General features: G+C 35.9%; 1 protein-coding gene across 3 annotated transcripts in view; it reads right to left on the bottom strand.

Annotated features, from left to right (window-relative positions):
• PAN3 (PAN3 poly(A) specific ribonuclease subunit) overlaps positions 1–27,154 on the bottom strand; it is a 68,979-nt gene that overhangs the window by 16,060 nt on the left and 25,765 nt on the right. For 2 of the 3 annotated variants that reach the window (XM_010293528.1, XM_010293530.1), the window contains 9 exons: positions 19,589–19,739; positions 12,967–13,214; positions 12,289–12,393; positions 11,587–11,644; positions 10,251–10,412; positions 9,972–10,088; positions 9,776–9,877; positions 1,802–1,967; positions 674–761 (listed from right to left, as the gene is read on the bottom strand). In XM_010293528.1, the coding sequence (XP_010291830.1) occupies positions 674–761; positions 1,802–1,967; positions 9,776–9,877; positions 9,972–10,088; positions 10,251–10,412; positions 11,587–11,644; positions 12,289–12,393; positions 12,967–13,214; positions 19,589–19,739 (1,197 nt within the window). The remainder of the gene's footprint in view (positions 1–673; positions 762–1,801; positions 1,968–9,775; positions 9,878–9,971; positions 10,089–10,250; positions 10,413–11,586; positions 11,645–12,288; positions 12,394–12,966; positions 13,215–19,588; positions 19,740–27,154) is intronic. The other variant, XM_010293529.1, reaches the window with a different exon arrangement.

Below are 27,154 nucleotides of genomic sequence, written 5' to 3'. Positions count from 1 at the left end.
AGAGGCACTCCTGTACACAGTGACGCTCCAGATAACTGTGGAACAGTCTGTTAAGCCTAAAGGGATTCTTCTTAATTCAGGAATTATGCAGACTCCACACTTCAGAGAATGCCAGGAGAGCACGGAAAAACTAGGAGCCTAAAATAAAGATACACTAGAACCTTTTAGGAGTGAGGAGAAGGCCAAAGTGCAGTTATTTAAAAGACCTCTTACTCCTCTGTGAACAGGTATTCAACACTTAGTTATTTTTGTTAAAAAAAAAAAAAACAAAAGAAAAAGAGCAAAACTGTTACTGAACCATTAATTAATCTCTAACACTAAATGTAAGATTTTTCTTCTCTTTCCTTTAGGAATTCATATTTTCAACCATTTCTGACTTAAGTTTGTTAAATACTAATAGTTGAACACGTTTGGTGAATTTGCTGAAATTTTAGAAGCAGAAGATAGCAAAATGAGCATTCACATTTTTAAGTGACAAGCAAATTTGAATAATGCATGGCAGAACCAAGATCAAATGAGGAATGAAAAAATACAGCTATTTAGAGATAGATATACTAGACTAATATACTAGACTACAGCTTAATTAAAACACTTGTCTTCTAAAAGGAATCACACCAGTTTTCAGTACTCCCCATGCCAAGTCACCAGCCTAACTATGGCATTGCCGTCTTACCTGAAACTGAGCCATTAATGCCAGTGGATTATTTTGACTGTTGTCAAATGTCAAAACGTCAAAGATTCCAACACAGTTAACTCGTAACCTTTAGGAACAAGAAGAGAGAAGGAAGAAGTGTCATTAAATGTTTTTGGTTACTGCGCTGGTTTTTGACTGGGGTAGAGTTAGTTTTCTTCATAGCAGCTCGTATGGGGCTATGTTTTGGATTTGTGCTGAAAACAGCGTTGATAACACACAGGGATGTTTTGGTTATTGCTGAGCAGTGCCTACACAGAGTCAAGGTCTTTTCTGCTTCTCACACCACCCCACCAGCAAAGGGGCTGGGGGTGCATGGGAAGCTGGGAGGGGACACAGCCACGACAGCTGACCCCAACTGACCACAGGGATATTCCATACCATACGATGTCATGCTCAGCATATGAAGCTGAGGCAAGAAGGAAAGGGGGGACATTTGGAGCAATGGCGTTTGTCTTCCCAAGTAACCATTACGTGTCATGGAGTCCTGCTTCCCTGGAGATGGCTGAACACCTGCCTGCCGATGGGAAATGGTGAACGAATTCCTTGGTTTACTTTGTTTGTGTGCATAGCTTCTGCTTTAGCTATTAAACTGTCTTTATCTCAACCCACGAGTTGTCTCATTTTTACTCTTCTGATTCTCTCCCCTTCCTGCCATGGGGGGAGTAAGCGAGCAGCTGTGTGATGCTTAGTTGCCAGCTGGGGTTAAACCACAACAGTTACTCAATTTTTCCTCTAGCATTCATTGAGTACTTTGATATGACAAAAAGTGTCATCAGTATTCAAAGTATTATGAAGCAAAAAATACTAATTTTACTATTCGATAAAATGCAACAGTTCAGTTTACAAATAAATCAACAAAACTTCTAAATTGTCAGTAGCGTAACTGAACAGTACTTTGAAGATAACGCATAAGTCTTCCCAAAATATGTTTAAAAAGAACTTTAAAGAAAATTTACAGGTTTTAGCATGTATTAATTTTCAGTCTCTTGCCAGTTAAAAGTAACAGTACTTACAGAAAAAACAAAGTCTAACTAGGAACAGGTGCGTGGTCAGCAGCTACCATGAACACAGATCACAGCACACAGCAAGAATGAATGCTTTTATTACCTTGTTTTGCCTGTTACTAGAATCTTCGTTGGATCCATAACTCGGCACGCCAGTCCTGCTGTATGAATGGTCCGTAATGCAGAGCTGAGCTGCACAATATATGCCCATATCAAAGACTCTGGGAGCAATCCAGCATGCTGCCGTGGTAGAGGTCCATCATGCTGACCTAGAAGCAAAATGTTGTAAGCATCAACAGAAGGCTACTACATAAAACTGAAGTTAGCACATTTTGAATTACACAATTGACATACCCATTTCATTCAACTCTTAACTCTTTGAAAGGCTTATCTATTGTGCTTTAATGGTTGGGGTTTTTTTGGTAAGGATGCCACATTTTAAAATGCTGACAATTCATTAGGCATTATTATTTTCACTCTCACATTCAGTAAAGCTATGCTGATTTTTAAGGTTTAGGATGAATAATCACTACAAAAAGAACACCAGTTAGAAATTGCTGAAAGTGGGTGGTACATCAAAATAGGTATTTCAGAAGTTAAAATGCTGGTATTCTGAAACTATGAATATGTACCACAATAGCTGCAACAGATCCCATTTTACCTCCTTTATTGTAGGAAGGCTTACAGATTAAACATTCGGTATTATCTGATAATACAAAGTAACAAGCTAGTTTCAAATTACATGGACAAATCAGACTGGAAGATTTGGTGGCTAAACATCACTGAACACAACTTTGTACGTTCTGCTGTGACCCAACTCCCTGCAAAGTCATCACTGCATGACCCTGTTCAATGGGCCATATGAAAGCATCACTCCCCTTCTAAATGGATTTGTAAAACTAAAACTAATAAAACTTCCTAAAAGTAAAAAAAGCAAACACACCCCCAAGTTCTACATTGCAAACCGTTTCCAAGTAATAGCCAGAGAAAAAAATAAAGATATAGATAACAAATATTATTTTTAGCAAGATGCATGTAATACAAAGAAGTTGCTACTGTTTACATGACACAAAGCTGAAGTAAGAGAAGAAAATACATCCAGAGTAAGAGAGTACATCTCAATTTTACAAAATGTGATAGGCGTTTCATGAGGTTGCCTCAGTACTGATTTTGCTAATTTTGAGACCAGTAATATCATCAGCATTCAGTAAAATCATGTGAGCATCCAATTCAGTTGTAAACTGACTGCACTCCTCTCCTCCAAAGATTTGTTTCTTGGTTTTTTTATTTTGTCTTCTCCCTACTGGAGCATAGCAACATCTGTACACTTGCTCAAAATAAGTTTGTGTGTGTGCTTACATGTGTACACACACACACAAATATATGAGAGTTAAAAAATGAAACACATTACTGAAAAATTTTTTCTTAGAAATTTTACTGATTTGGTGGTGATGGAATGTTCCCAGCTTTGAATTCTGAGCTTTTGTTTGTTTTTAAACTTTAGTTCATTTTTCAGGTTTAAGATTCTTTGGTTTAGATTATAAAGATCAAGACACCAACTCCTTTAAATAGCAATACGCCTGGCATGTCTACTGAAGGCTGAATATAATGAGATATTCTTTGTTTTTTCTGGCCTCCTTATGAATCATTATGCAAATCACTTCCCACAAACCAGCATACCAGAAGTCTCACATAGCAAACTTTCCCCCCCTCATGATTCTCTCTTCTTCAGCATGACAAAAATTATGATACAAAATGATTGAAGAGATATAACCTCCTTTATTAGTCAAGGCTCTTTCTCTAATTACTACTTGCTATAGAATACACTTTACATCTAGTAAACAGCAATGTGTGTGATACATTTAACAAGAATGCATATGGACATTAAGACAGAGTTACATCTGTATGAAATAAGTATGTCCAGAACAGAAATGTTGCTATAATATCCCAGAGAGAGAGAAAAGCCAAAACTTGGTGGTTATTTTCCTGCATGCAACTTAAAAGCAATAGCACTTGCCCTTTGATTCCAGATAAAGGCAACGTAACCAAGAGAATATTCAACATACACTGAAGAGCTGAAAGATCAGAGTTCAACACAGCTTCTCTCCCTCTATCAGAAAAGCTCAAGCAACAACATTTTACTACTGGAAAGACTCACTTGAGGATACAGCCGAATCTAGGCTGCTGCTTTCAGACTGGTTGGCTGCACCCCACATTCCCATACACTAAAGGTACAAGCTAAAACACTGGAAGAAGTTTTGAGATGCCCTCTTACATATCCATCTGTTCAAAACAAGCAAGATTAAAAGCAGTTCAGTTTGCTGCAATGCTGACTATGAAGTACACCCCATGATGCCTATGGGGCCTGCCACAGATGGCACTTGAGTGAGGACCCAAGGAGATGAGACCCAAAAGCTCATCCTTCAGGCAAAGCACACAGTTGAAAGTTTTCCAAACAGTGCTGAACACAGTGGAAAACATTACAAGACTATAAGAAAACATTACAAAAATGATCAGAATTACTTTACTCCAAGAAGTGGTATTTTAGAGATTTCATGGTTGATTTGAAAAAGGCTTCCCACTACAGGCTGAATCCACAGCCACAACATGCAAAATTTCAGATTATGCTCTCCCCACCTACTGCAGGGCAGACTCACCTCTCCCACTACTTTCACCCCTCTGAGATGCAGAGCACAGATACTAATGGAGAAGATTAAAAATGTAAGAACTGCCATTTCAAACACACAGGTTATCCATTATTTTTCCTTGCCGCGTTAAGACAAAAGTAATTGTCAGCACTTTTATTCACTTATTTTTAAGTTCTGTAGTATGGTGTTCTCAATGGAACAAGAAGTGTACCCTTTTGCACTGGTGTGCATGTGTATACTTCTTTTTTGTTTGCTAAAAAAGCATTCAAATGAAATTCAGTTCCCCAGAGCAAGGATAAAGCCAGTGGTAGTCCCAGGGTGGGAAGGAAGAGCTGGGACCATCAGCAGCAGAATCTGTTTTACATTATCAGGAATACTGTCAGAAACCATGCTAACAGCCAGCAATTCTCATCGGTTGTGAAAAAAAAAAAAAAAAAATCAGAACCCAGTAAAAGATTTAGCTGCTCACTAAATTGAACTTCTCAGGCCTGTAAATCAGTCTTTCACATCAAGAACTGTGAATTGTTCAGTGTTTGCTTGGTGGTCCTGAGTTAAAGTACGATAAATGCAGTAGCCTTCATTTCTCCCCCTTCTCCAAGGAAATCTGGGCTTCAGGTTTACATTTCCCATTTTTCAATATACAGAAAGGTTCTGAACTACAAGTGCAGCACTGTATTTTGTAAAAAATCTGAAGATACTGAAAACTTGAATTTACTTCGAAAACGTTGCAGCTTTTGGCAAAAGTATTTTAGGATAATTATTAGTCACATGTTTTGTCCTCAACAACACCACACTGACTTTCATATATTCTTTCTCCTCATCGCAGTCTAAATACACAAGTTATTTTTCAACGGAAGCGGTATTTTATGAAATCATTCAGCAACTGGGGATGCAAAAACTGTAAAGTCAGCAGTGAAGTCCATTTTTGTGCATTACGTACTACTATTAATGTGTCCAAAGGAAAACAAGGTCCAGGAAACTTGCTTATCTTCATTAGAAAGTATGTGCTTGCTGAAAAGCAGAATCTGTGGTGCTGAAAGCTAGTATTAACAGCATGTATACCAATGTTTAATTACTCAGAGCATTTTTAATAAATGGACCAAAGGACATACCAAAGGCATGTTTATCTCTGCCAACCACAAAAACTAATGAGGACAAAGAAAAAACCTTACTGGCAGCAGTGGATAATTATTGTTAATTTGCCAGGATTTTCTAGCTGATTAGTTTTAAAGTATGTACATTCAGAATGTGGTATAGCATTTAATTACCGGACTGTCAAGAACAACATTTCAGTACTTTTGGGTTAACTTGCTAATTTAAAGAGAACATAACTTCTGCAGAGATAAATGCACATCATGTACTGTAATATGGAATTGAGAAATAACAGAAAGGTGGAAGAAAACCAACAAGTTCCAGAACAGCAGGTTTAATGTTTAAATGTTTTTGATGGAAATAAATGTATTGAGAAAACATGAAGAATGAGAATCAAACAAAAAGGAACTTTTCAAATAAATGTACTCCAAGTAACTCCAAGTCTGAAAAATCAGACTCCGGATTTTAAAACTTTTGTAAATTTAGTAAAATATGACAGAACAACATCGGATTATCACACTATACCACCTGAAGAGGATATTTCATTGCATAAAGAACACAAGCAATAAATTCTATAGCATTCAGAAGTAACAAAGACATTAGTTTTACAGTACAAAGCTAAACGTAAGTAGCTATTCCCACCCCCCCAACCCCAATCCTTTCCAAAGTAGTTCTGTAACAGGATCTGTAAATAACACAGCAAAAACAAAAAACCCGAGACTGACCACACTGACACCAGTAACATGCAAGAGCCACGTAAAGCGTAAATCCTCATCTTTTAACTGTCAAAGTCTCACGTTGCCAACTGGAGTGTTCAACATAAATAAGGTTGCATACCTGAAATCAAATTCTCTGAGTTCACTGATCAGGTTCACAGTGTTGTGCCTCCTAAAAACCTTTAAAAGCAATTGTACTAATCTGGGCCTCATGCTGCAGAGTACCCAACTTCCATCCATTCCCCTGCTTCTCTTGGGAGTCTCCTCTAGGCAGGCAGACGGCCAAGAAACTCTGTGAGGGGATGGAGAAAGGATCCGTGAAGGCAGGCAATTCTGAGAAATCAAGTTATAGGTATGCAATCTTATTTTTCTCTTAAATTGCTCCTTCTACTGAGGACCAGACTAGAAAGCAGCAGTTACCAAAAAAGAAAGGCCAAAGCAAAGATGTGCAGAAAGATTTGGCAAAATTTGGGAATTTCAAGTGACATTTTTTCTAACTTATCTAATAAAAAGATTAGAAGAGCAGGTAATGAGGCGTGCCACAAGCAGGAGACTTCCTTGCATATCCCTGTATGTTCTGCCACAACCATTCATTTTAATTAATTAATACTTTGGTTTGGCTGAACAGAAATTGATGTCTTATTTCCAGTTTCAGAGACCATCCCTGCCTACAGAAGGAAGTTGTAGTAGGTCAAATAAATGGTCCAGATAGCCCACTAGCCTGTTTCAAACACACGTACACAAAAATCAGAACAGTAGTCCGTAATGGATACCTGAGTGTATAAATATAAACAAATAGAATATTCTGCTAGACTCCAATGATTTGCAGCTCAGAGAACTCCTGAGCTAGAGATAATGTCTTTGCAGTTAACAGTCCTCAACTATTTCTCCTCCATAAGCCCACTTTCCCCTTGAACCCAGGCAAATGTCCACAATAATCTGTGACAAAGTTCCATGGCTTAATTATCTTTACACAGGTTTTAGATTTGCTACCTGGCTAGTTTCATTTGTCAGTCTCTACTTTTAGGTTGGAAGAAATAGCAAAGTATTGTTGCATATTCTTTTTTTTTTTCCCTTTATCCATGATGATTTTTCAGGCACCTACCATACTCCAGTAATTTTTAACCCCGTCACATTCCTGTCTATCTTTAAGAGCATGAAAAGAACTATTCCACTTTGCTGTTCTTGATACAGAAGCTGTTTCATGCCTTTGATCAACTCTGTCACCCCTTCTCAACTTCTTTGCTGTTCTTCTACACCCTTCAAAATGTGTAAGGAGGACCACAACTACAGATATGAGTCTATGATGTACCCACATCTTGAATACAATACATTTTATTGTTTACTCGTTTCTTAATAATCAGCAATAATTCATTTCCTATTTACTGCTATTCAGCAAGAGGACAGTATCTTCCTTAAGCTGCTTAACTATATCCCCAGATCTATTATTGAGTGGTAACAGCCACAGAGGCCATCCTTTTATGTTTAAAGACAGAGCTGTGTTTCCCTCAGTCACATTGGTTTACATTACATCACCTGCTAGATTATGGCCAAAAGTCCCAGTCTTGTAAGATCCTTCTGCAATCCATCACAATTGGCCTTTGTTTTTAACAATACAAATAATTTGGTATTATCAGCAAACTTTGACCATTATTTATCTTCAGTGCAAATAAGTAAATGTGTTAAGAAATACAACTCCCAGCACATATTCTTGTGAGACCCCATCAGTGATCTCCCTTCACTGTGAAAATCAACTGTTCACTCTTACTCTGTTTCTTATCTTCTAACCAGTTATTAACCTGAGGACTTTCTCTTTTATCTCACAGTTTCTTTTAAAGACTCTGATGGACTTCATTGAAAACCCAAGATCTTATCTACTTCATCTTCCTTCAAGGAACTTTGATAGACTAGTGAGACATGACTGTCCTTTATAGGAGCAAAACTTATGTCTTTTCCAGTGTGACAAAAGAATGTGTTCCCAAGAATATTATCGGTTCTATTATTTTACCTAGAACAGATATTCTCCATAATACCCTACATTATAACGTAATTTAACATAACAAGGTGGAAATTGAAAACCATGGATGGGAGATACTCAGAAATCTAGTCCTGCACATAACAGTCATTAACCTGGCAGTAGGTATGCCAGGTTTATCCTACCAAATTAGTTTCACATCAGACTCACTGAATTCATAATTGCGTTCTTTGTCTTGCCACAGGATATAACAAGACAAACTAGGATTTCCTCTGAGATATTACCACCAAAACCAATGGTGGAACTCAAGTTCCAACCTCACTTACATAAGTCAGCTCAGTGCAAAACCAGTCGGATTATTCAGTATATAAGGGATCTACAAGCCTTTGAATGTATTCACACACTACCAATCCATTATAGTCTGATCTACCAGATAGCCAAGTAAAGTTTTCCACATCAACCTTTGAAACAGACTGAATTCACATCTATAGGCTCTAATTTCAAAAGGCACAAGGAAGAAGAAACCTTAGCTTCTGCTCCTCTTTATACACTGGCAGTCTAAAGACATTTAGGGAAGATCTACTCTAATAAAACAAACAAGGTCAGGTCATAGTCCTCCGGTTGTCCCTACTGCTGGATCTAATTTTAGGGTTGGTCCTCCATCAAGCAGGAAGTTGGGCCAAATGAGCTTCGTCCTCTAAGTCTTTCTGTGATTCCGTTCAGCTATGATCATCTCTCTCAGCATGGTACTGGGCTCTACTAACAGTTTTGGCCTGTTGTGTTCCACACAACCCCTGGATACAGTTTGTGGGACTGCATGGGTCACAAACTGGTCCTAATAAGCAGTATAATTGGCAGCATATGGTTTTGGAGGGGAAGAGGCTTTAGCCATATGCATGAGCTCCGCTAAGCAATTTCTGAGCCACAGACCATGCTGTGAGAGATTTTATTCATGAATGTAGATGTAGCTTTAGTGATTCCTTTGAAGCCATAGTATAAATCTGAAAAAAATCAGACCTATTATGTGAAGTTTGTGTCTGAAAAGAATATGTTACAGGGATTTTTCAATCCATTTCTTGTCTTAACAGTACTTCACATTTCAAAACATTAAATGAAACGCTGTCTAATTAGTCCTCATAATACTTCATGAGGAAAAAAAAAAATTTGTAAGTTGAGGGCACCTGAACAGCAAGCATCAAATTGACATAGCACATGTCTTACGATTTTGGAAACATCTCCAGTAAGTGTCAGGTGTCATCCAGTGACAAACCTGAAATTAGGACCCCAGAGTTCTCTGCTCCCAATCCTGTTCAAACCTATTTCCCTGTCAAAGAACTGTAACTCCCTTACAAACTGACATCAATTTCGCAAATTATTCATAAGTCAAATGTGACCAGAAAAGTAAATTGTTCATTGTTAGACTTTTACCTTCTAATTTTATACTCTTCTGTTATTTCAAAAAAATTCTATTTGTAAAATTTCTGAATATAAAGTGAAGAAGAGCTCTCTGATCCCAATCAGCTTATGATATGACAGAGCTGATTATCTAAAACATTAAGTTGAATGACTACTTCTGACCAGCTATTTACTGCTTAAGTATTGGAAATAGTTTACAGAAGTACTGTATGATAATGTATTTTCCTTACCCCATTTTCGTTTTGTGAAATAGGCATCAGCACTAGGGTCATTGAAGTGTCTGCTCATCATAGTCTCTCCTCCAGCATGAAAATCATATGCAAACACAAGAGCTTAAAAATAGAAACATGTGACAATTACTAACTGAAGCATATTTAGGAAAAAAGTCTCAACACATCAGTTGGGAAAACAAAAAAAAAAACTTACAATGTTCTCCAAACGCTTTAGTGGTAAACACTTCACGCAAAGTTACTATATTTGAGTGCTGAATTTTTTTCCACATATCAACCAATACCATGCACTTTGTGTTAACAAGACGAAAACCTAGAAAAGAACAAAACCCCATAGTTTAAAAGGTAATGTTTTGGGAGAGAATTTTTTTACTTTAACTTATCTTCTGAAACTACTGAAAAGCAACCAGATGTTAAAATATGATTAGCATGGTTAGGAATGCTAGCCCTATTGAGACAACTCAATTTTTCTTACCATGTATCCTCCGAAGGCAATACGGCAGATCATCTTTACTATTTACAGCTTTATAGCATGATGTAATGTACCCAAAGTTGCTTGTTTTCTGTATCCGATTGGGCGGTGGCAGTGGTTCCAAAGGAAAGAGACTGTGGTAGCTGTCCACTTCTGCAGGAACTGCTAAAATCAGTTCATACACAGAAACATCTTAGGTGGCAGTTGACTTTAAGAAAGTTACTATAGTAGCAAAGAAGATTAAAATGTCATTAATAAATTCTTTGCACTAGGTGCACCTTTTTTAGGTGCACTTAAAATTTAAATTCACTATTTTTGCTGTAATACCAACATATAGGTTCCTGGAAGAGATTCCACAGAGCCAAAATCACAGCCTTCAGAAAAACAGTTACACCAAGTAAAATCAACAGAATAGATGCACAGTTCTATCTGCCATTTTCTCATTTGCCTTAAAAAGTCACTTTTCTGAATGATCTTTCTTTGGGTTCTTTTTTTTTTCCTGCACAGATACATAAATAAGCATAAATTTCCATACAGACTTCAAACCACTGTAAGAATCCCATTTTATCATAAAAAAGCAAATCTGAACCTTTCATGTTTTAACATACTGATTCAGAAAACAGAGAGGGGCTGAAGGTTTACAAGTCAGATTAAGGTATTACCCTTGCAAGAAAAGACACACTTGTACTTCATCTGGATTAGTAAACTAAAAAGCATTTTTTCTGTATCCGTATTATCATATTAATCATATTATTCTGTATCATTATCATATTAAACACACATTTGAGAAGTAAGGACACTGCAACCAAAAAAAAAAAAGAGATCTGTTTAAGTTGAACACCATCAATTGTAAATTCTCCAAAAGCCAAATTATAATGAATAGTATATGATTCTCTTGCCTGACAACTAGTACAAAGTCTTCTCTGATATACCAGACAATTCACTAAAACAAACTAATTTGCTAGTTTATATACAGCCGTTGAAAACATATGCATCCTTTAAAGGAATACCTAATATGTACAAAGTAATACAATACTGTTCTTCATGAGGCTTTAATGCCTTAATGATTTTTCTTTTCTCAGCAATTTTAAGTACTCCCAACTATTAAGGAGTTTCAAAACAGAAGAAAGTTACAGAAGAAAAAGACAACAGAAGCAAGAAACAAGTTTCATATTTCTGAAACACTTTGTAACTGGTTAATCCACAGCCCTGGCTGATGACTAAGGCTTCATGAAAAATTAAAAACAGGTGGTATTTTTTGCAAGACATTGTTAATATTGTTGAATACGCATGGTTGAAGAACAGTGTCATCACAGTTTAGTTTATAAGAAACACTTACCAGGAATATCAGCCTGATCAATCTGGGCCATAGTTATTAAGTGCCTGTTGATCAGTTCCTGAAGAACAAATTAAGTCAAGTTTTGAACATTATAATTTAGCTCATTTTTGACAAGTTAACAGTACATTGCCTTTGAAGTACCAGCTACTTGTACTAAAATAGGGAATTGATGCCAGTGTCCAGAGAGAGGACGGAGAAGACCACTAACTTGAAAACATTAATGACAAAATATATAAATTCTTGAAGGAAGGAGCTGCAGAAGACACGTTAGCTAAACTAGCATTGACAGAGGCACCTACTACAGCAAAGCTGAAATAAGTCACAGCCAGCTCTCAGAGAAGGGCTCATCAACTAACACCTGCATATACTTTCATTTCAGTGAAAGACTTTAAAACTGGATAGGATTACAACTTAAAGGAATGCTACGTAAATGAACTCATGCTCACCAAAACGATACACACAAAGCAAGAATACTTAGCTGAATAATAAATCATGTCATGCAGATAAGATTGCAGTCACATATGTTGTAACCTGTACCCACCCTCTGTTGTACTCCATCCAATACAGGACTTGATTTTTTAAATTCTCCACAGGGAAAACTGACTGCACAGATTTTGAGTGGCTATTTCACTTCTACTACTAGCGACTTTCTGGTTTTTTGCCAAGATATGTGATTTTCTTTTAAATTCTCCATCATCTTACCTGTCTGAGCTCATCTGCCATGAAGAAGGAAGGTGCATTTGCTTTTGGCTGCATGTAGGCAACATGAGGTGCAGCTGAATGGTAAATGTGGTAGTTTGGAAATACCTGAAATCAAAACATTTTAAGTAGCTGTTTAAAACCTTTAAGGACAGGGAGAATGAAGATTGTCACTTTTAGTTTTAACTACTGAACTACAAAGTCTTCATGCACAGTACATGTTACAAATATACATTTGTATATTTGTAATATAGTGTATGTCAGATACATTAAGATTTCCTTGTGTGATTCACTATTAATGATTTCAAGGGTGTGTGTGTATGTATGTACATAGTTATTTTAACATTTTTGTAACTGCCATTTCCCCCCACTGTAAGAGTTATTTAACCTATTGAAAAAAAATCTGAATTTTTAATGTTTTCTCATTATATATGATCCACTGAGATATACATAAAGTGCTTTCCTTCTATGGCTGTATAAAAAAAACAAAGCTCTACAGAGGTAAATGAAAGATATATTAAAAATTCTCCACTCCTTAAATTTCAGTGATTTTAGAGAACAATTAAAAGGTCAAACCTTCATACAGAATAAGAGTTTCAGAATGTTAAGAACAATCTCTGTAGTATCAACCAATTCAGCATTTGGAAAATCCATACACTTCTGTATCGAAAGCAAACGTACCATTCCTGTGAGAGGTGCTGGAGTTGTATCAGTGTAGAAGTATGTTGTTCCACCCACTGTTTCCTTCTGGATCACCTGGCCAGTAGATGGAGGCTGAGAGACAGCATTAGCGACAGAAGCAGAGGCACTAGTAGGCACCATATAGTTTGCTGGGTTAGGAGTATGACTTCTTCTTCGAGGTGCAGGAGATGTATGAGGAGTTATTTTTGGGGAATGAAGAGGAGAAGATCCTGCTGACAGTGACATTCCTTAAAGAAACACAGGAAGATATTCTTGATCAAGTTTGTCATAAAAAAACCTAGCAATTTGAAAACAAACAGCCTTCACTACCAATAATATTCTGAGCAGGTGAGACACTTAAGGACTGCTACATCTATATGAAGATTTAAAAAGGTAAAACGTTATGAGCAAGACTGAACAGATACATTTTCCCAAAAAAATCTTTGTTTTGTTCAGAGAAAAAGGGGCTTGGAAACTTGTGATCTACGCATGAAGAACTGGAATGAACAACGTAGAAATAGTAGAAAGGGGGAGATGAATCAAATTAATGCTGTGTCTAAAAGAGACTTTATTAAACCACAAAAAGATAAAATATTAATGACTATGTAAGTGAATATTTACATAAGTTACACGAGCAGTCAATGGAGTTTGCCAAGCTGTAAGTCACTTCACCTAATTACGTGTGTACCTTTTACTAGGACCAACACCACAGCTATGAATATTAAAGTTAGATCTCTGGTAACTACAGCACACAAATAAGTAATACACAATAAGCTATTTTTAATAATTTCAGGGGAGAAATTATCTATTTTCCTACAGTTATTATATTCAAAAAACATCCTCCAAAAGATCTATTTGATATGCAAAGTAGGTAACTTCAAGATATGAAGTCTGTTAGGCATTCATGCTGAGATTTTCAAATTTATTTAAAATGATTTTATTGACTGGTGTTCACCCTCAACATTAGACAGGCAACTCAACTGAAACTTGAGAAGCTCAGCTTCTAAACAAAGTGCATCTGTGTGAGGAAAAACAAGGGCAGTTTTTTTGCACACACACTTCTAGTTACCAAAAACTAGTTTAGTTACTTCAAGAGTCATTGTACACAGAACTGTCAGATATACTTATTTATAAAAGTTCAGAAGTCAAACAAACCTTCCAGAGTCAGAAAGTGATTACCCTTCAGAAAACTCCTAGTGTAACTAGAAGATGATCCTGGATATCTAGGTATTCAGAATAATACAGAGGAAAGCATCTGTTGATCAGCTCAGATTGGGATGTACTTTCTCTTCTTTAACAGTCAGAATTATAGTCAGTCATGTTAATATTAACAGTCATATTAATATTTTTTTAAAGATATAAGGTACACAACTTTTACATTTAATGCTCTATGGACAGCTGAGAATTCTCTAAGAATCCAGTTAGTTGGCACTCAGATTTTTGCGTAAATTACTTCCATTTATAAGCTCTGGTTAATAGAGCTAGAGTTAACAGAGTTAATATAAATGAAAGTAATTTAAGCAAATGTCTGAGTAATAAAAAAGCAACTTTTTTGCATACACACTTTTTAGTTTAGCTTAGACTGACATTTAGTTATTTCAGTCAAGAGTTACTGTATGCAGAGTTCTCAATATGCATCATCAGCAACGTGTAGGAGTGTTTTTACACTTGTGTCTTATGTCTACAGTAGATGCATCCCTCCTATATTTACTTTTTTCTTGTTTTAAACAAATCACAAAAGCAAATAACAATTCTAGCATTAACAGTTTAATCAGTAGTTGGGGAAAAATTATTTTGAAGCTATATTATCCTAATGATATTAGCATATTTGTAACCTTTCATTTAGCTCCAATCATTTACTTTGACATCTCAAAAACTATGCATATTAATTGAGCACAATTACTTCTTTCGCTCTTGAGAAGTGAATCGTTCCAACAAAAAAACATAAAATCTTATACCTTTCTGTTTAGTTGGGTTTCTTCAGTCATTTATTCTTTTTATAAATATAAAAATATAAAATAAGAATATTAATATTATGAAGTATAAATTCTCGACTTTTCTGGGCCAGAACATTTCTTCATATTAATATCTGTACATGTGTGTACACACACCATACAGATAAGCAATATTGTGGAATAATTGCTTGCTCATTACTATATTAACTCAATAAAATGTGAATTATAATAGGCACTTCTGAATGTTTAATTTTTAAAGTACTTCTGAATGGTAACATAAGTAGTCTTCTAAAAATCTGTTTATAAATGACTGTAAAATATTATGCACTGTGATAGCACTGGTTTATGTCACAGAAGTAAGTTCCCATTAAGGTAAAAGTTGCCTTGAGTGACTAACACTTAAATATTTCAATAGCTACTGTACAGATGGTTACATTTTCAACAAAAGACTAAACCACAAATGCATTCTTAATCCACTGTGAGGAAAAAATACAATTTCAAAGGAAACAATATATTACTATTAAAATTTGAAGAATGGCTAATTAAAATAGCCATAAAACTGAAGCAGCTCTACAGTTTGTGTCTATGATGCTCAAGGGAGTCTCTTCCTCTAGGGAAAGTTATTGACATGTCTTTTTCACTCTATTCCAATAAAACATAGTATTAAGTCCTTGCAAGCATGTAATCTCTACCCAGATAGAAATAACTAGCTTCAAGAAACTTTTTTTTCAATGAAACATTCAAGTGTAGAAACCAGAAAAAACACCCAGCAGCCTTCATACATACTGATGAAAAATTAACTGAAGACTTCTCTACATTAAAATAAAAAAATGTACATACAAGACACAGTATACTGTAAATCTTATCTTAGAAATGAAAATGATGACTTGCAACCTCACTAAAATTATATTGTGACCTTCAATAGAAAGTTTCTCACCAGAAAAGAAAAAAAATCTACCACTAGCAGTTCTTACTGATACAATGGATTCAATGGAAGTTTACATCTTAATGAAGCAGGATTTCATTAAGTTCATGTTGGCTGGCCTACAACATAAATACTTTTTTTAAAAAAACAGAGGAATCCAGTAAGTGTTCTATACATACTCTCCTACCTTCTCCTACAAATTTATTCATCTACAACTATGTATCTATGCCTATAAGGCTTGTAACGCATTCATTTTATATTCACTATATATTTCTTTTTATTGTAAGCTCTGTATCAGGTCATTAGCATTACAGCTGTGTATTTGCAAATTAATTACATCTGCTTAATTCCTTAAACAACTTTAGAGTCATAATTTCTTTCTCCTCAATTTTATTAGGGATAAAACTAATTTTACAATCTTTGCCTTCTTGTATTATTCTGGCATGACTGTAAAACTTCCTTAGCAGAATGGCTGCACCATACTTGATACAGGTGGTCGGAACAAGCTCTCACTGCCTTAGGCCACTCAAACCACCCCAGCTGAAAGTGGTCCATTTCCAGCTGAGGTCACGATCTCTGAGAACTACACCCTTGGAGCCCACCATGAATGGAGATGTGTCAACTGGATACAAGCACATCACCTTCAAGCTCCTGGTTCCCAAGACTTCAGGTTCACACTGGCAACAGAAATGGGATCTCTCACATTGTGCATAAGCTCAACAGAGCCTGTCTTGGACTAAATATAGAAGCAACAGTAATTTGCTGCCATTTCCATCAGTGACAAAGACATTACTCTTTAGCTATAACCTAGCTTAAGCAAACCCAACCCAGACAAAAATTTTCTCTGCTGGGGGCTATACATCTGTTCTCTCTCAAATTTAACACAACAATGTTGTCTTATCACTTCAATGACAGTCATGGATTTCTTTCATATGCTTTGCTGCATGTTTTAATGGCACTATTACTCCGAAACTTCTTTACAGAACTGGATAAGCTAAGCTTGTTAGCAAAAGTATTACTTGAAGATTGTCAACAACTCACTAAACTTCCCATACAAATGATAAACAGGATGTGTTTGCTAGCAAGGGAATGGAAGGAGCAAAAATAGGGTATTATCCAGGGGAGCTTAAGGAAAGACTTTTTGGAAAGGGCAAAGGAGATCTGTTCAAAGCTCTTCAATAAGACTATTTTCTCCAGCTATTTGCATACATCACTTTTTATCTTGCTACATTTTCATATTCTATTAAAGGCTACCAAGACGCAAACCGACTCTGTTGAAATTATGCTAGAAAGCCCTTATCTAAGTAAATGCATGTAAAAGTAGGAGTAACCTTCCATGCTATACCCTAATGACAGGTGTGGATACAAGTTATCTATTAAAGTATGTTAGGTTTCAGTTGTAATTTTTTCCAGTATTCCTGCAATCATGTTTGTTGATAAGACAAATGGAACAAGTATTTTCCAGGGACAATCAGTTTTGTGATGTTATCTATGAAATACTAGACATCAAAAGTGAGTTTGATTTATACCTACCTTTAGAGAAATCTCAGAAATGAGAGATGTGAAAGAACTCAATTTTTTCCTCAAGAGGGAAATGAAAGGATTTGTTCTCATCATTTACCTACTTTGTTATGGGTAAATTAAACTATAGAACTTTTAACAAACTATTCCTACTACATTTCCTTATTTCTTATGAAATATTAATTTCCTCCAGTACCCTGTAAGCTACTATAAGCAATCAATCTTGTGCAAATACTTAAATCTTATACATTTCCTGAAAGTTATTCTACTGGACAATACACACCATTTAACTGGAAGATGACTTACCTTTAAATAAAGGAAAATTCTTATAAACTTTTTACATGGATTTCACTTGAATTTGTTTTCACTTATTGAAAGTTAACAGACCCCAACATTTATTTTTAATGACAATTTCAGAACATATTTAAATCTTTTATTCTGTTAGCCAGTATGACCTAAACAGTAAGTTTCCCCACACATAAATACTGCTTTCTTATTTAAGAGCCTAGTCTTTTAGGAAGAGCACCTCCTAACTCATTTTGCGTATAAGAAGTTTTTGTGGATGTATACTATTGACAGCTAAACCATTTAAATAAAAATAAATGTCTGAGTATTATTTACACAGGACATTTAGGTTCAGAGAATTCTGCACTCAGTGTAGAGAGACAAGCTTCTAAAGAAATTAAGAGCAACCCAGATCCCTACTCTTAACTATATTCTCTTTTTAATTATACAGGAAGACCAGGGAAACAAGCCAACTTAGCCTAAAGTTAGCTCTTGTGAATACTCCCCCACCACTCTCATCTGTAAACAATAGTATTTGAACCTAGATATTTTTCAGCATTGGCATCTATATTTCTAGGAGCTCAAATTGTTTACAAACTTCTTTCATCAACAGTGTTACTTATCCTTTCAAGTATTACTTACAGATAGTAAAGAAATTGGACTGTGAAGGATCCCTCTGAGACCCCACTGGACACTTTCCAAAAGTAGATCATTTTACTGTATTCTATTTAATCCTTTATACACTTTTCAATCCAGGTGACAAGGCTGAGAGGCATATAAACACAACAGTTTTCCAATAAGACTGTACAGCACGATATAGTATGAATCAGACACAGTACTGCAACATGTTGATTTGGTCAGCAGAAGCATCAATCACTTTCCCAGCCTGTTTTGATAGTTACAACATCCGAGCTAAGCACTGGCTTCTTTCACATTGGCACTGAGATTTATCCCCTAGCATCAGGAAAGGCTGTCAGTTTAACAGATGGTAATTGCCAACACTGGTTTAAAAAACCCAAACTTTTACAATATTTGCCTCTCTGCCTTTTGGCAGCTACCTAATGCTTCTTGTCCATCGCAAAAGATTGTTGAATGTTTAAGTACATACAGAAACTTGCTAAAGGATCTGTGATGTGTAATATCCAGATCTGCTGATGGTTACATCTTAAACCATTTTTTTTTTAATAAAATTAAATAATTAGAATTAAGCTAACTTTTTAAGATCAGAATTCCAAAAGAGCTTGAACTTTTTAATTGTAAAAAAAATCTTGTCACTCAAGAATTGTACAACCAAATGGAATACATTTTGGTAAGATTTTAAATGTGTGAAATAATCATAAATTGGTCTTAAAAGTGAGGTTACATATGATTGATACAGTAAGAATTAACACTATTTTGCAAGGCAAATTATTTTAGAATAAGCTTATCTTCTACTTCTTAGGTTTTTATCAAGATTTTTTAAGTTCTCATATATAGTCATTAACACTGAAAATAATTACTTCTAGATTATACCTCTATAAACATATTAAAAGAGCAGATCAATGTGTGGTCATCAGAGCACATATTCACTGTAGACTGCAATGCATTTCTAGACTAGGGGTAGTTTAAATAATCTTCAGGTACTGCCCTGGCAAGCACCGCAAGTGATAACTCAGCATCCCTCTTCCCCAGAAAAGGAAGCGTAAAAGTTAGGCTGAGTTAATTTTAGTGCTGCTGTGGCTAAACAGATTTCACAGCCTGCAGCATGATTTCCATGCTCTTGGAAGATAAATCCAAAGTTCCTGCACCTTTATATGCCTGAAGACTGTCTTAAAATTATGAGCTAAAGCAGGCGGTGGCTACATTTATACCCGATAACCCTGACCACTATACAGGGTTATGTCTGACATTAAATTAAAAGAAACAACTGTACTGCAAATCGTTACTCTCAACTTACCTGGTGCTAGCCCAGCAGTAGCAGGACTTCCCATGGAGGGGTGAGAGAACAAGGCTTGAGAGAAGGCAGACATACTTGACTGGGATACATTACTCAGCCTGGAGGTTGATCCTCCTTTAGGAATAAACTCACTTGCAGAAGGATTTGGTGTCTGTTTGAAAACAAATGTAAATTACATGTTTATTTTAAATGTGAAGAGATGGACAGTGCCTATTTGGTAGAAAATACTTTCTAGGCAAGCCTACCAAGTACAGGGGCTATTTTTAAGTTACATACAGCTTGCTGACAAGAACAGCAGATACTGGAAGCTGGGCTGCACAAACAAGTTAGATGTGTTTCTAGCTTACATCTGACATAGCATTAGCAAGCTTTCCATATGAAAAGATGTATGAGTTCATATGAACACGTCGCAAAAGGCTTTCCATAAGCATTACATTATAAAGTTGAAGAACAGAGTTGACACTGAGACAGCTTTGCAACTGCTGCACGACTGTTCCTACGTGACTTTAGAGATTTCATCTCAAACTAAGCAGCAGTTTCAAATTAAAGCAGTAAAAATTATTCCTACTAAAGAAGTCATCCCTGCCTCTACTTCAGAGAGGCCTCTACGTTCCTTTTTTGTGAAGTTAGCTTCTGTTTTAATTACCTATTCTATTTAACTAGCACCTTTAATAATGAGGTTTAATTTGGTACCACAAACAAATAGCAGCAGAGTGACCATCAAATATTCAGTATTTATTAGTACATCAAACATATCACACGACCAACTTTTAATTTCTATTTAAATCGGTGCACAGGGGTTTGTAGTTTGGGAGCAGGGGGTGTGTGTTTGGGGTTTGTTTGTTTTGGAGCAGGAAGGGTTGAGAAAGAAAATCCTAATTAGAGCTCAGAAGGCAAAAAGCTTATTATTGGGAAGAAAAAAGAAATTAAGCCAAGAAATAAAACCAATTGTTACATGAACACACTGAAAAGCTTGAAGATTATTAACTGTCAAAGTTCAGTTTATTAAGTAATCTTCATAGTACCTCTCAGAAGTGCCTAAACAAAAGTGGTAAAATGAGAAGATAGTAACAACTCCCAACAGACAAAGGATACTGTTAAGATAATCCATAATGTTTTTTAAAAACAAATTGTATTGGATTACTTTGGGTTTAGGCAGTTTTAAAATGACCCAATACATAAACTGTTCGTTGAATTACCAGTAATGACTTTTACCAATATGAATAAAGTGGCAGAGAAGTTAAGTTAGTGCCAAATTAGAAAATGTGTGATTACAAAACTATAATTTAGACAGTGAAGTAAGGCATCTGAAAAGTATTCTTTTTTATGTTCGTTTAGTACCTGTACTTGAATACTTCAGCCAAATATCATACTATTAATGTATTCCAAAGCACTGGAAAAGAAAGAGGGTTCTAAAGAGGATGCTCAGGTTTAAAAGCAAATAGTAAGAATATTCCACCTTTAATCACACGGTAAATTTTAACCGCTAACAACCTTATGATGTTACGTATTAGTCATTCTATATGTGGGTATGTCTGAATATTCAAAGAACAGAACAAATAACCAAACACAAACTGGTGAAGTAAAACATTTAGATTTACATGGGTAAAAACTTCTTAAGAATCTTAAAACTCTTCAGTCACATTTAGTTAAGGAAAATTTGCCAAGGTATATCCTTCTGTTTTGCTGCATTAGTGTAAGTTGCATTATACAGACTGAAAACAAATAACTAATACATTTAAATTCAAAAGGCAATATTCTGGACTTATCTGAATTTTAGGTACAGGAATAACTAAGAGAATGGTGTTCCTCTAGATAAAATCTGGCATACAACTATTCAGCCGTATCTACACTGAAACTGGAAAAAGTGACAGAGGTGGTGAAGAGCCAAATAGAATTTGTCCAAATAGTGATCCAGCTGAAAAGTAATCATGAACCAAAACAATTGGGAGAGCAAGGGACAGAATTTGTAGCATTTTGCTAAAAGCACATAATTTCAAAGAACTATGCAAGATCCACATTTTTCCACTGCTAAAGCTAGCCATGACACGTACACAGACCTACCACACCTAAATACTCTGTCAACTAGGTGACAAGGGCAGGACATAGAAAAAACCTGAAGCATGCAAGTGGAAAAACACCTTCTAGAAAAGAACCTCAGCCATTCCTATAGTAACTGAGAGTTCCCAAAATCCCATTTGTATCATTCTGGCTAAACTCTTACCACTTTAACCGCAGACTGAATCAATGTCTACAGAATTGGGCTGCTTTTCATTTCTAAATGCTTTCTCCAAGTTTTCATAGACCAGTTTTGGTCTCTCAAAGGTACTTACATATCCATCATAATTTTAAAGTGAAGCTGCTTGAGAGCTCCACTTTAACTGGTAGGTGTTTTAACTTACCCAAAGGAAAGAGTCAAACCCAGGAATCTGCTAGAGCAGTTTGGGTTTATGCTGTAAAATATGGGTGGAGTCGGATGGAGATTCAGTTTTTATTCCATTTTTTGGTGTCACAGATCAGTTCAGAATCAAAGCATGATATGATTAAGATTTTCTATACAACTTTGATGAAAGCATTTTATAGGAGCAAACAGCTTTGATTTGCACAGCGAGACCCTTTACTATAAAAGCCAGTTTTATTTCTCTGTGATGTTACAAACATCAAGGTGTAATCCAAGACTTAACCCATTGGTAAAAAAGTGATTTAAATATTGGTTCCAGTTTTAAGAGACCCTTCCATATTCAAACTGTTTTCTAAACACAGAAAAATACCTGAGCTCCACAGCCATCAGCCAGAATAAGCTAATAATAAACTAGTACAAACTTTAATAATTTGCGGTCAAAACTATTAATACTTTGTCAGAAAATTTGAAGCTTAAACCCCAGGCCACATTTAAATACGTTACAGCAACGTGAAGCTGCAGTTCTTAAAATGTTTCCAAAAGCATACAAGTTTTCATCTGAAGTAAAACACTAATTTTTCTGCATATACGTTGCTTCCAACAAAATAATAAAAAACCCAACACTTTCATAGCATGTAGGCTAGAAAGAGTGACTAGACTAGCCTAAGTGAGGGAATGGAATATCACTTAGTTCTTTAACATTTAATTTTTTCATTATTTTTATCAAACTTTGTAGACAACCTATTCTGCATCAATGAGCATGCAAATATGTCAAAATTAGGAAGCCACATTCTTAAAAGCCAATGATTCAAAAAACTATGTTCTTAGTTGGAAAAATGGATGGAAAAAGTATGGAAAAGTATGGAAAAATATCCTACTTTCAGTTCTGGCATCTCATAATACAAAGTGTAAATTCCAGTGTTAGTTTTATGTTTGGATCAATGGTAAGCTTGAAAATCTGTCTAAAAGGGGACTACTATTCAAAATCCTACATGGCATTTTCACAGTTTTTCTGTTTGAATCTTACCAAGCTTCCCAAAATCGAGTAAAGAAATTTACATTGTTGTAAGAATGAAAATAATCTTTATCTAATCAGTGAAAAACATTTTCTTCATTCTGTACTATGTTTAAATTTCCTGCAAGCACAGCTTTAAAGCAAATTTCACTATATTAGTCATTAATTACTCATCTCAGAGTAAAGTAACTTATTCATGCTAGACGAGGCTTAAATTTTAAGTCTGAGTAAATCAGGTTTGGTAAAAGAAACAGAGAAAACAGGTACTGAAGACTTTTATTAAGCCTTGGAAGTAATTAAAAGAATGGAGATGCAAGAAATACTTGGAGGACATGTAATGAATTACGCAATACTGTGGTGTTAAAAACAAAAGCAGCGAATGCACTTTCTAAAGCCCAAACAAGAAACAAAGCCCTCTAGCACGGTCTGTACTATGCAACAAGCTAAAGACTATTATCAGTTTCAAATGCAAATGTCCTATCAAAAGGCACATACAAAATTATTTCAAAACATTGATTAACAAGTTTCCAAACAGCATTAAACAGAAGTACAGTTGTGTCAGCTATGTTAACATTTTCTGGCAACCTCCCTGAAGTAACTTCCAGCTCATACATTTGCTAAAATTAACACTGTTCCTTTTTTCTCTCAACCTGGACAGTTTAAATCTCATCCACCTTCTTCCAGTATCTTCATAAAAATACTGTCAAACTAAAGCAGGGAAGCAACTTCCGTAGGCATTATCTGAATTAATACCTGCATCATGCATTCTCACCAGAATGATTCCATGAAGAAATTTCACTAAAATACCCTATTTTCACATTCTTTATGTCTGTGCTCTCTCAAAGGGAGAAGAGCATCTTTTCAGTCAGCTTTGCAAAGAAAATTCCAAAGACAGACCACAAAACTGAGTCCATCCAGCTCCACATACAAAAACAATTTCTATACTTCTGTACATCACAGAATACAAAATGTTATAAAACATATACAAATATAGTCCACATGAAGGCTGAACTTAGTCATGATGCAATTAGTAAGGAAGGAACCACAAGAGAAGTAAAAAAAAGGGGGAGGGGACTACAAACCAACTCATTTGTGTCACCATTCAGCACAGAGTTTCTCTCTCTGGTGGTTTCTATGCTTTTCAAGATATAAAATGAAATACAATTAAAATATAGCGTGGAGGGGTGGAAACAAGTATTTTGTGGGTACCACTGAAAAACTATTCAAGGCTCCTTACAGAAAGGTGCAGATGAAATTAAAGAGCAAGCCATGGATCTCAGCTGAAGACCATCGCTGGGAAGACCGCACAGTAGCATGCAGCACTACTCTATGTTGAGGAGTTGCACATATCAACAGCTTTTCATAGTCCAGAAGTAAGACGAAAATTCCTGTTTCATCAACTATCGATTTCAATACATATGCTCTTTTTCTCTACACTCCTCGGTGATAAACTCCTAAGGCCCCACTGCTGCATTTATTCAAACGAATCCTCAAAGCTCCATGGAGTACTGAACTATGCTGTAACACAGGGATGCACAAGTTATGGAGCCTTTGGAAGGTCATGCAGGGATCCCACAGCAGTGTGGGGAAACCACCCTTCTCTCTCTCATTTCCAGTTCAGCATCTCAACACAGAGCTGCACAGCAGCGGCAGAGCCACCACTTCTGTTGCAGCAGCTTTAACACCACTCCATTAGATTGGTCCTGGTCCCACATTCTGCCAAAGCTCAAAGCAAGTCACCTAAAGCAAAAAGTCGATTTAATTTTATTTCAGAAGAATGTGCTAATGTACTTACCGTGCTAAAAAGTGGATACAAGCCTTTTTGTTTTCTTACGTCCTCCTTCACCTCCAAATTCATGCTGATCTGTTCTGACATCCCAAATTGCATAATCCTGTAATGGTTACAGAAAACCACCACTAGACTATACCCATGCTATAAGCAGGGCAGGTCCTCTACCAGTCTATTTTTGGCATAGTTTTCAGAATCTCTCTTAGGAATCCAAAACCATGCAAAAGCATTGGTTATATTTTATGTGAGGGTTTTTTTGTTGTTTTGGGGGTTTCTTCGTTGTTGTTTTATAATGGACAGACATACCATACAAGGAGCTTCACTTTATGTGGAGAGCATTGCCGCAATCCCTCTGTTTCTAGGAGGATTCCTTGTTAACTATGACATCAGGGAAGGACACATTCTGGGATGTCAGAGCAGCCCAGCAGACACTGGAGGTCATCAAGGGCTTCAAAGCAGGTCTTCTTCCCTCCCACTACTGAATGTGCAACATGCTTCCTTACTGCAATTACTGTGACAAGTCATCACAATATCCATAGAAAAAGCTCTAATAAATTTCAACTCATCAAGATTAGCTGTATTTCTCTAACTCTTCTGAAGGAGCAGTAGAGCATTTCATTACAAAAATTGAACAATTTGACAATTTCATTGTCAATTTTCATTGACAATTTTCAACTGGGTAAAATTTGTTGGCTAAAAACTTTTTAAAACCAGAACACAGGCTCAGAAAAATAAAACTACTAGCAAAGTTTTGTTACATTTTAGCAAGTAGATCTCTCTAAAAAGTAAACTTTTTAAAGACTCAGAGTATTTCCACATTTCTGTAACAAAATACTTCGAAGTACTGTAAAACTATAAAGTTTTAGAAGTCCATGTTCTTGAGACAAAATATTTGAAAAATTCATTTCTAGGAAATTTTTTGTTCAAGAAAAACACAAATAGTTCTTCATGCTGCTTAAGAACTGATCTGTATAACAAAAAAATGTATCTATTCCTACTATTTTAAGCAGAATTGCCATTTGATATCATAATATGTATCACGCCATGGTGTAGTAGCTGAGGATATTTCCTAATCTGGTAGGACATATCGCTGAAGAAGAAACTTTGATTTGTTGTTTTTTTCTTTTTTGATGCAGAATCCAGAATACAATACACTCTGTAGAGTCCACTTTTAATTATATAAGTGTAATACAGTATTTAAAGTAAATAGATCTGGATTATGACTTCATAGCCATGCATGAGAAACAGTTACGCTCTTTTACAATGCATGTTGTGATCTACCTTGCTTTTTAAAAACAGCCACTTTTTGGGCAAAGATCTCTAAACATTGCACCATGAAGTAGTGTATTCCCATATCTAACCTAAGCAGCCTGGTCTAGTTGGAGATGTCCCTGCTCACTGCAGGGGAACTGGACTAGATGACCTTAAAAGATCCCTTTCAACCCAAAGATTCTGTGATTTTATGATCTTAAACCATACATTTGGAAGAGTGGAGATTCAAACAGACACATGAGCTTCAACACCTGCCCAGCATTGCAAACCCTCAGCAAATCTGAGATGTAATTCTGCTTCCTCATCTTCAAACATAAACAAAAAAGATACCCTCAAACAGATGTGCCTCCATCATAATTTAACCTTCCTACTCATTGCTTAGCACTCACTGTCAGCCAAAACTTAGTTTGTATAACCTATATTCACACCTGCAAAAATCTCTAAACAGCTTGTAGTTCAAAAATACTGAAAAGCAATGCTATCTGTGGATTATATACCTACTGAAGCAGAAAAACAAGGTCAATCTGGAATCTCAGCATGAAACTATCCGTTTTTAAGTAGTTTCAGGTACCAAACTCCACCAGCTTTTTTTTGTGCTCTTAAAAGGTGGAAAAAAAATTCAGATTTTTAGCAGTTTTCAAGCTTTGTTTTAGCTCTACCTTAGAAAATGTTCACACTAGAATACAAAGATTTACAATGATTAGAATGAAAACAAAGATAAAATTTGGTTTCTCATTTATGTAGAACTTATATATATATCCTCAATCTCCTCTGCAGCCTGTTTTTCATGTTTCCCCATTCAATCTTGCCAGGTTCTACTGTTCCCTGCAATCTCTTCCCCTTCTCCTATTTCCCATGGGCTGGAACATCCTTCTTTTCTCATTTCCACCAAATTTGCATATACACGCTTTTGTATGTAAATTCCTATGGTGACATGGAAATCAATGTAATTGCATCATATAAGAAAAAAATCTTACGCTGTACACGGTTTAAGTCAATTATGTAGCTGGGATTCTGGCACAAAGGAGCTTGCAATTGCACCCTTCAAAAGCCATGTGCTCTGCAGCCACTCCCAAGCTATTGCTGCTA

This window comes from Phaethon lepturus, unplaced genomic scaffold (assembly GCF_000687285.1).
Source record: "Phaethon lepturus isolate BGI_N335 unplaced genomic scaffold, ASM68728v1 scaffold17488, whole genome shotgun sequence".
Taxonomy (NCBI): domain Eukaryota; kingdom Metazoa; phylum Chordata; class Aves; order Phaethontiformes; family Phaethontidae; genus Phaethon; species Phaethon lepturus.
The sequence above is the reverse complement of the archived record's forward strand: the minus strand, read 5'-3'. Positions and strand labels throughout refer to the sequence as shown.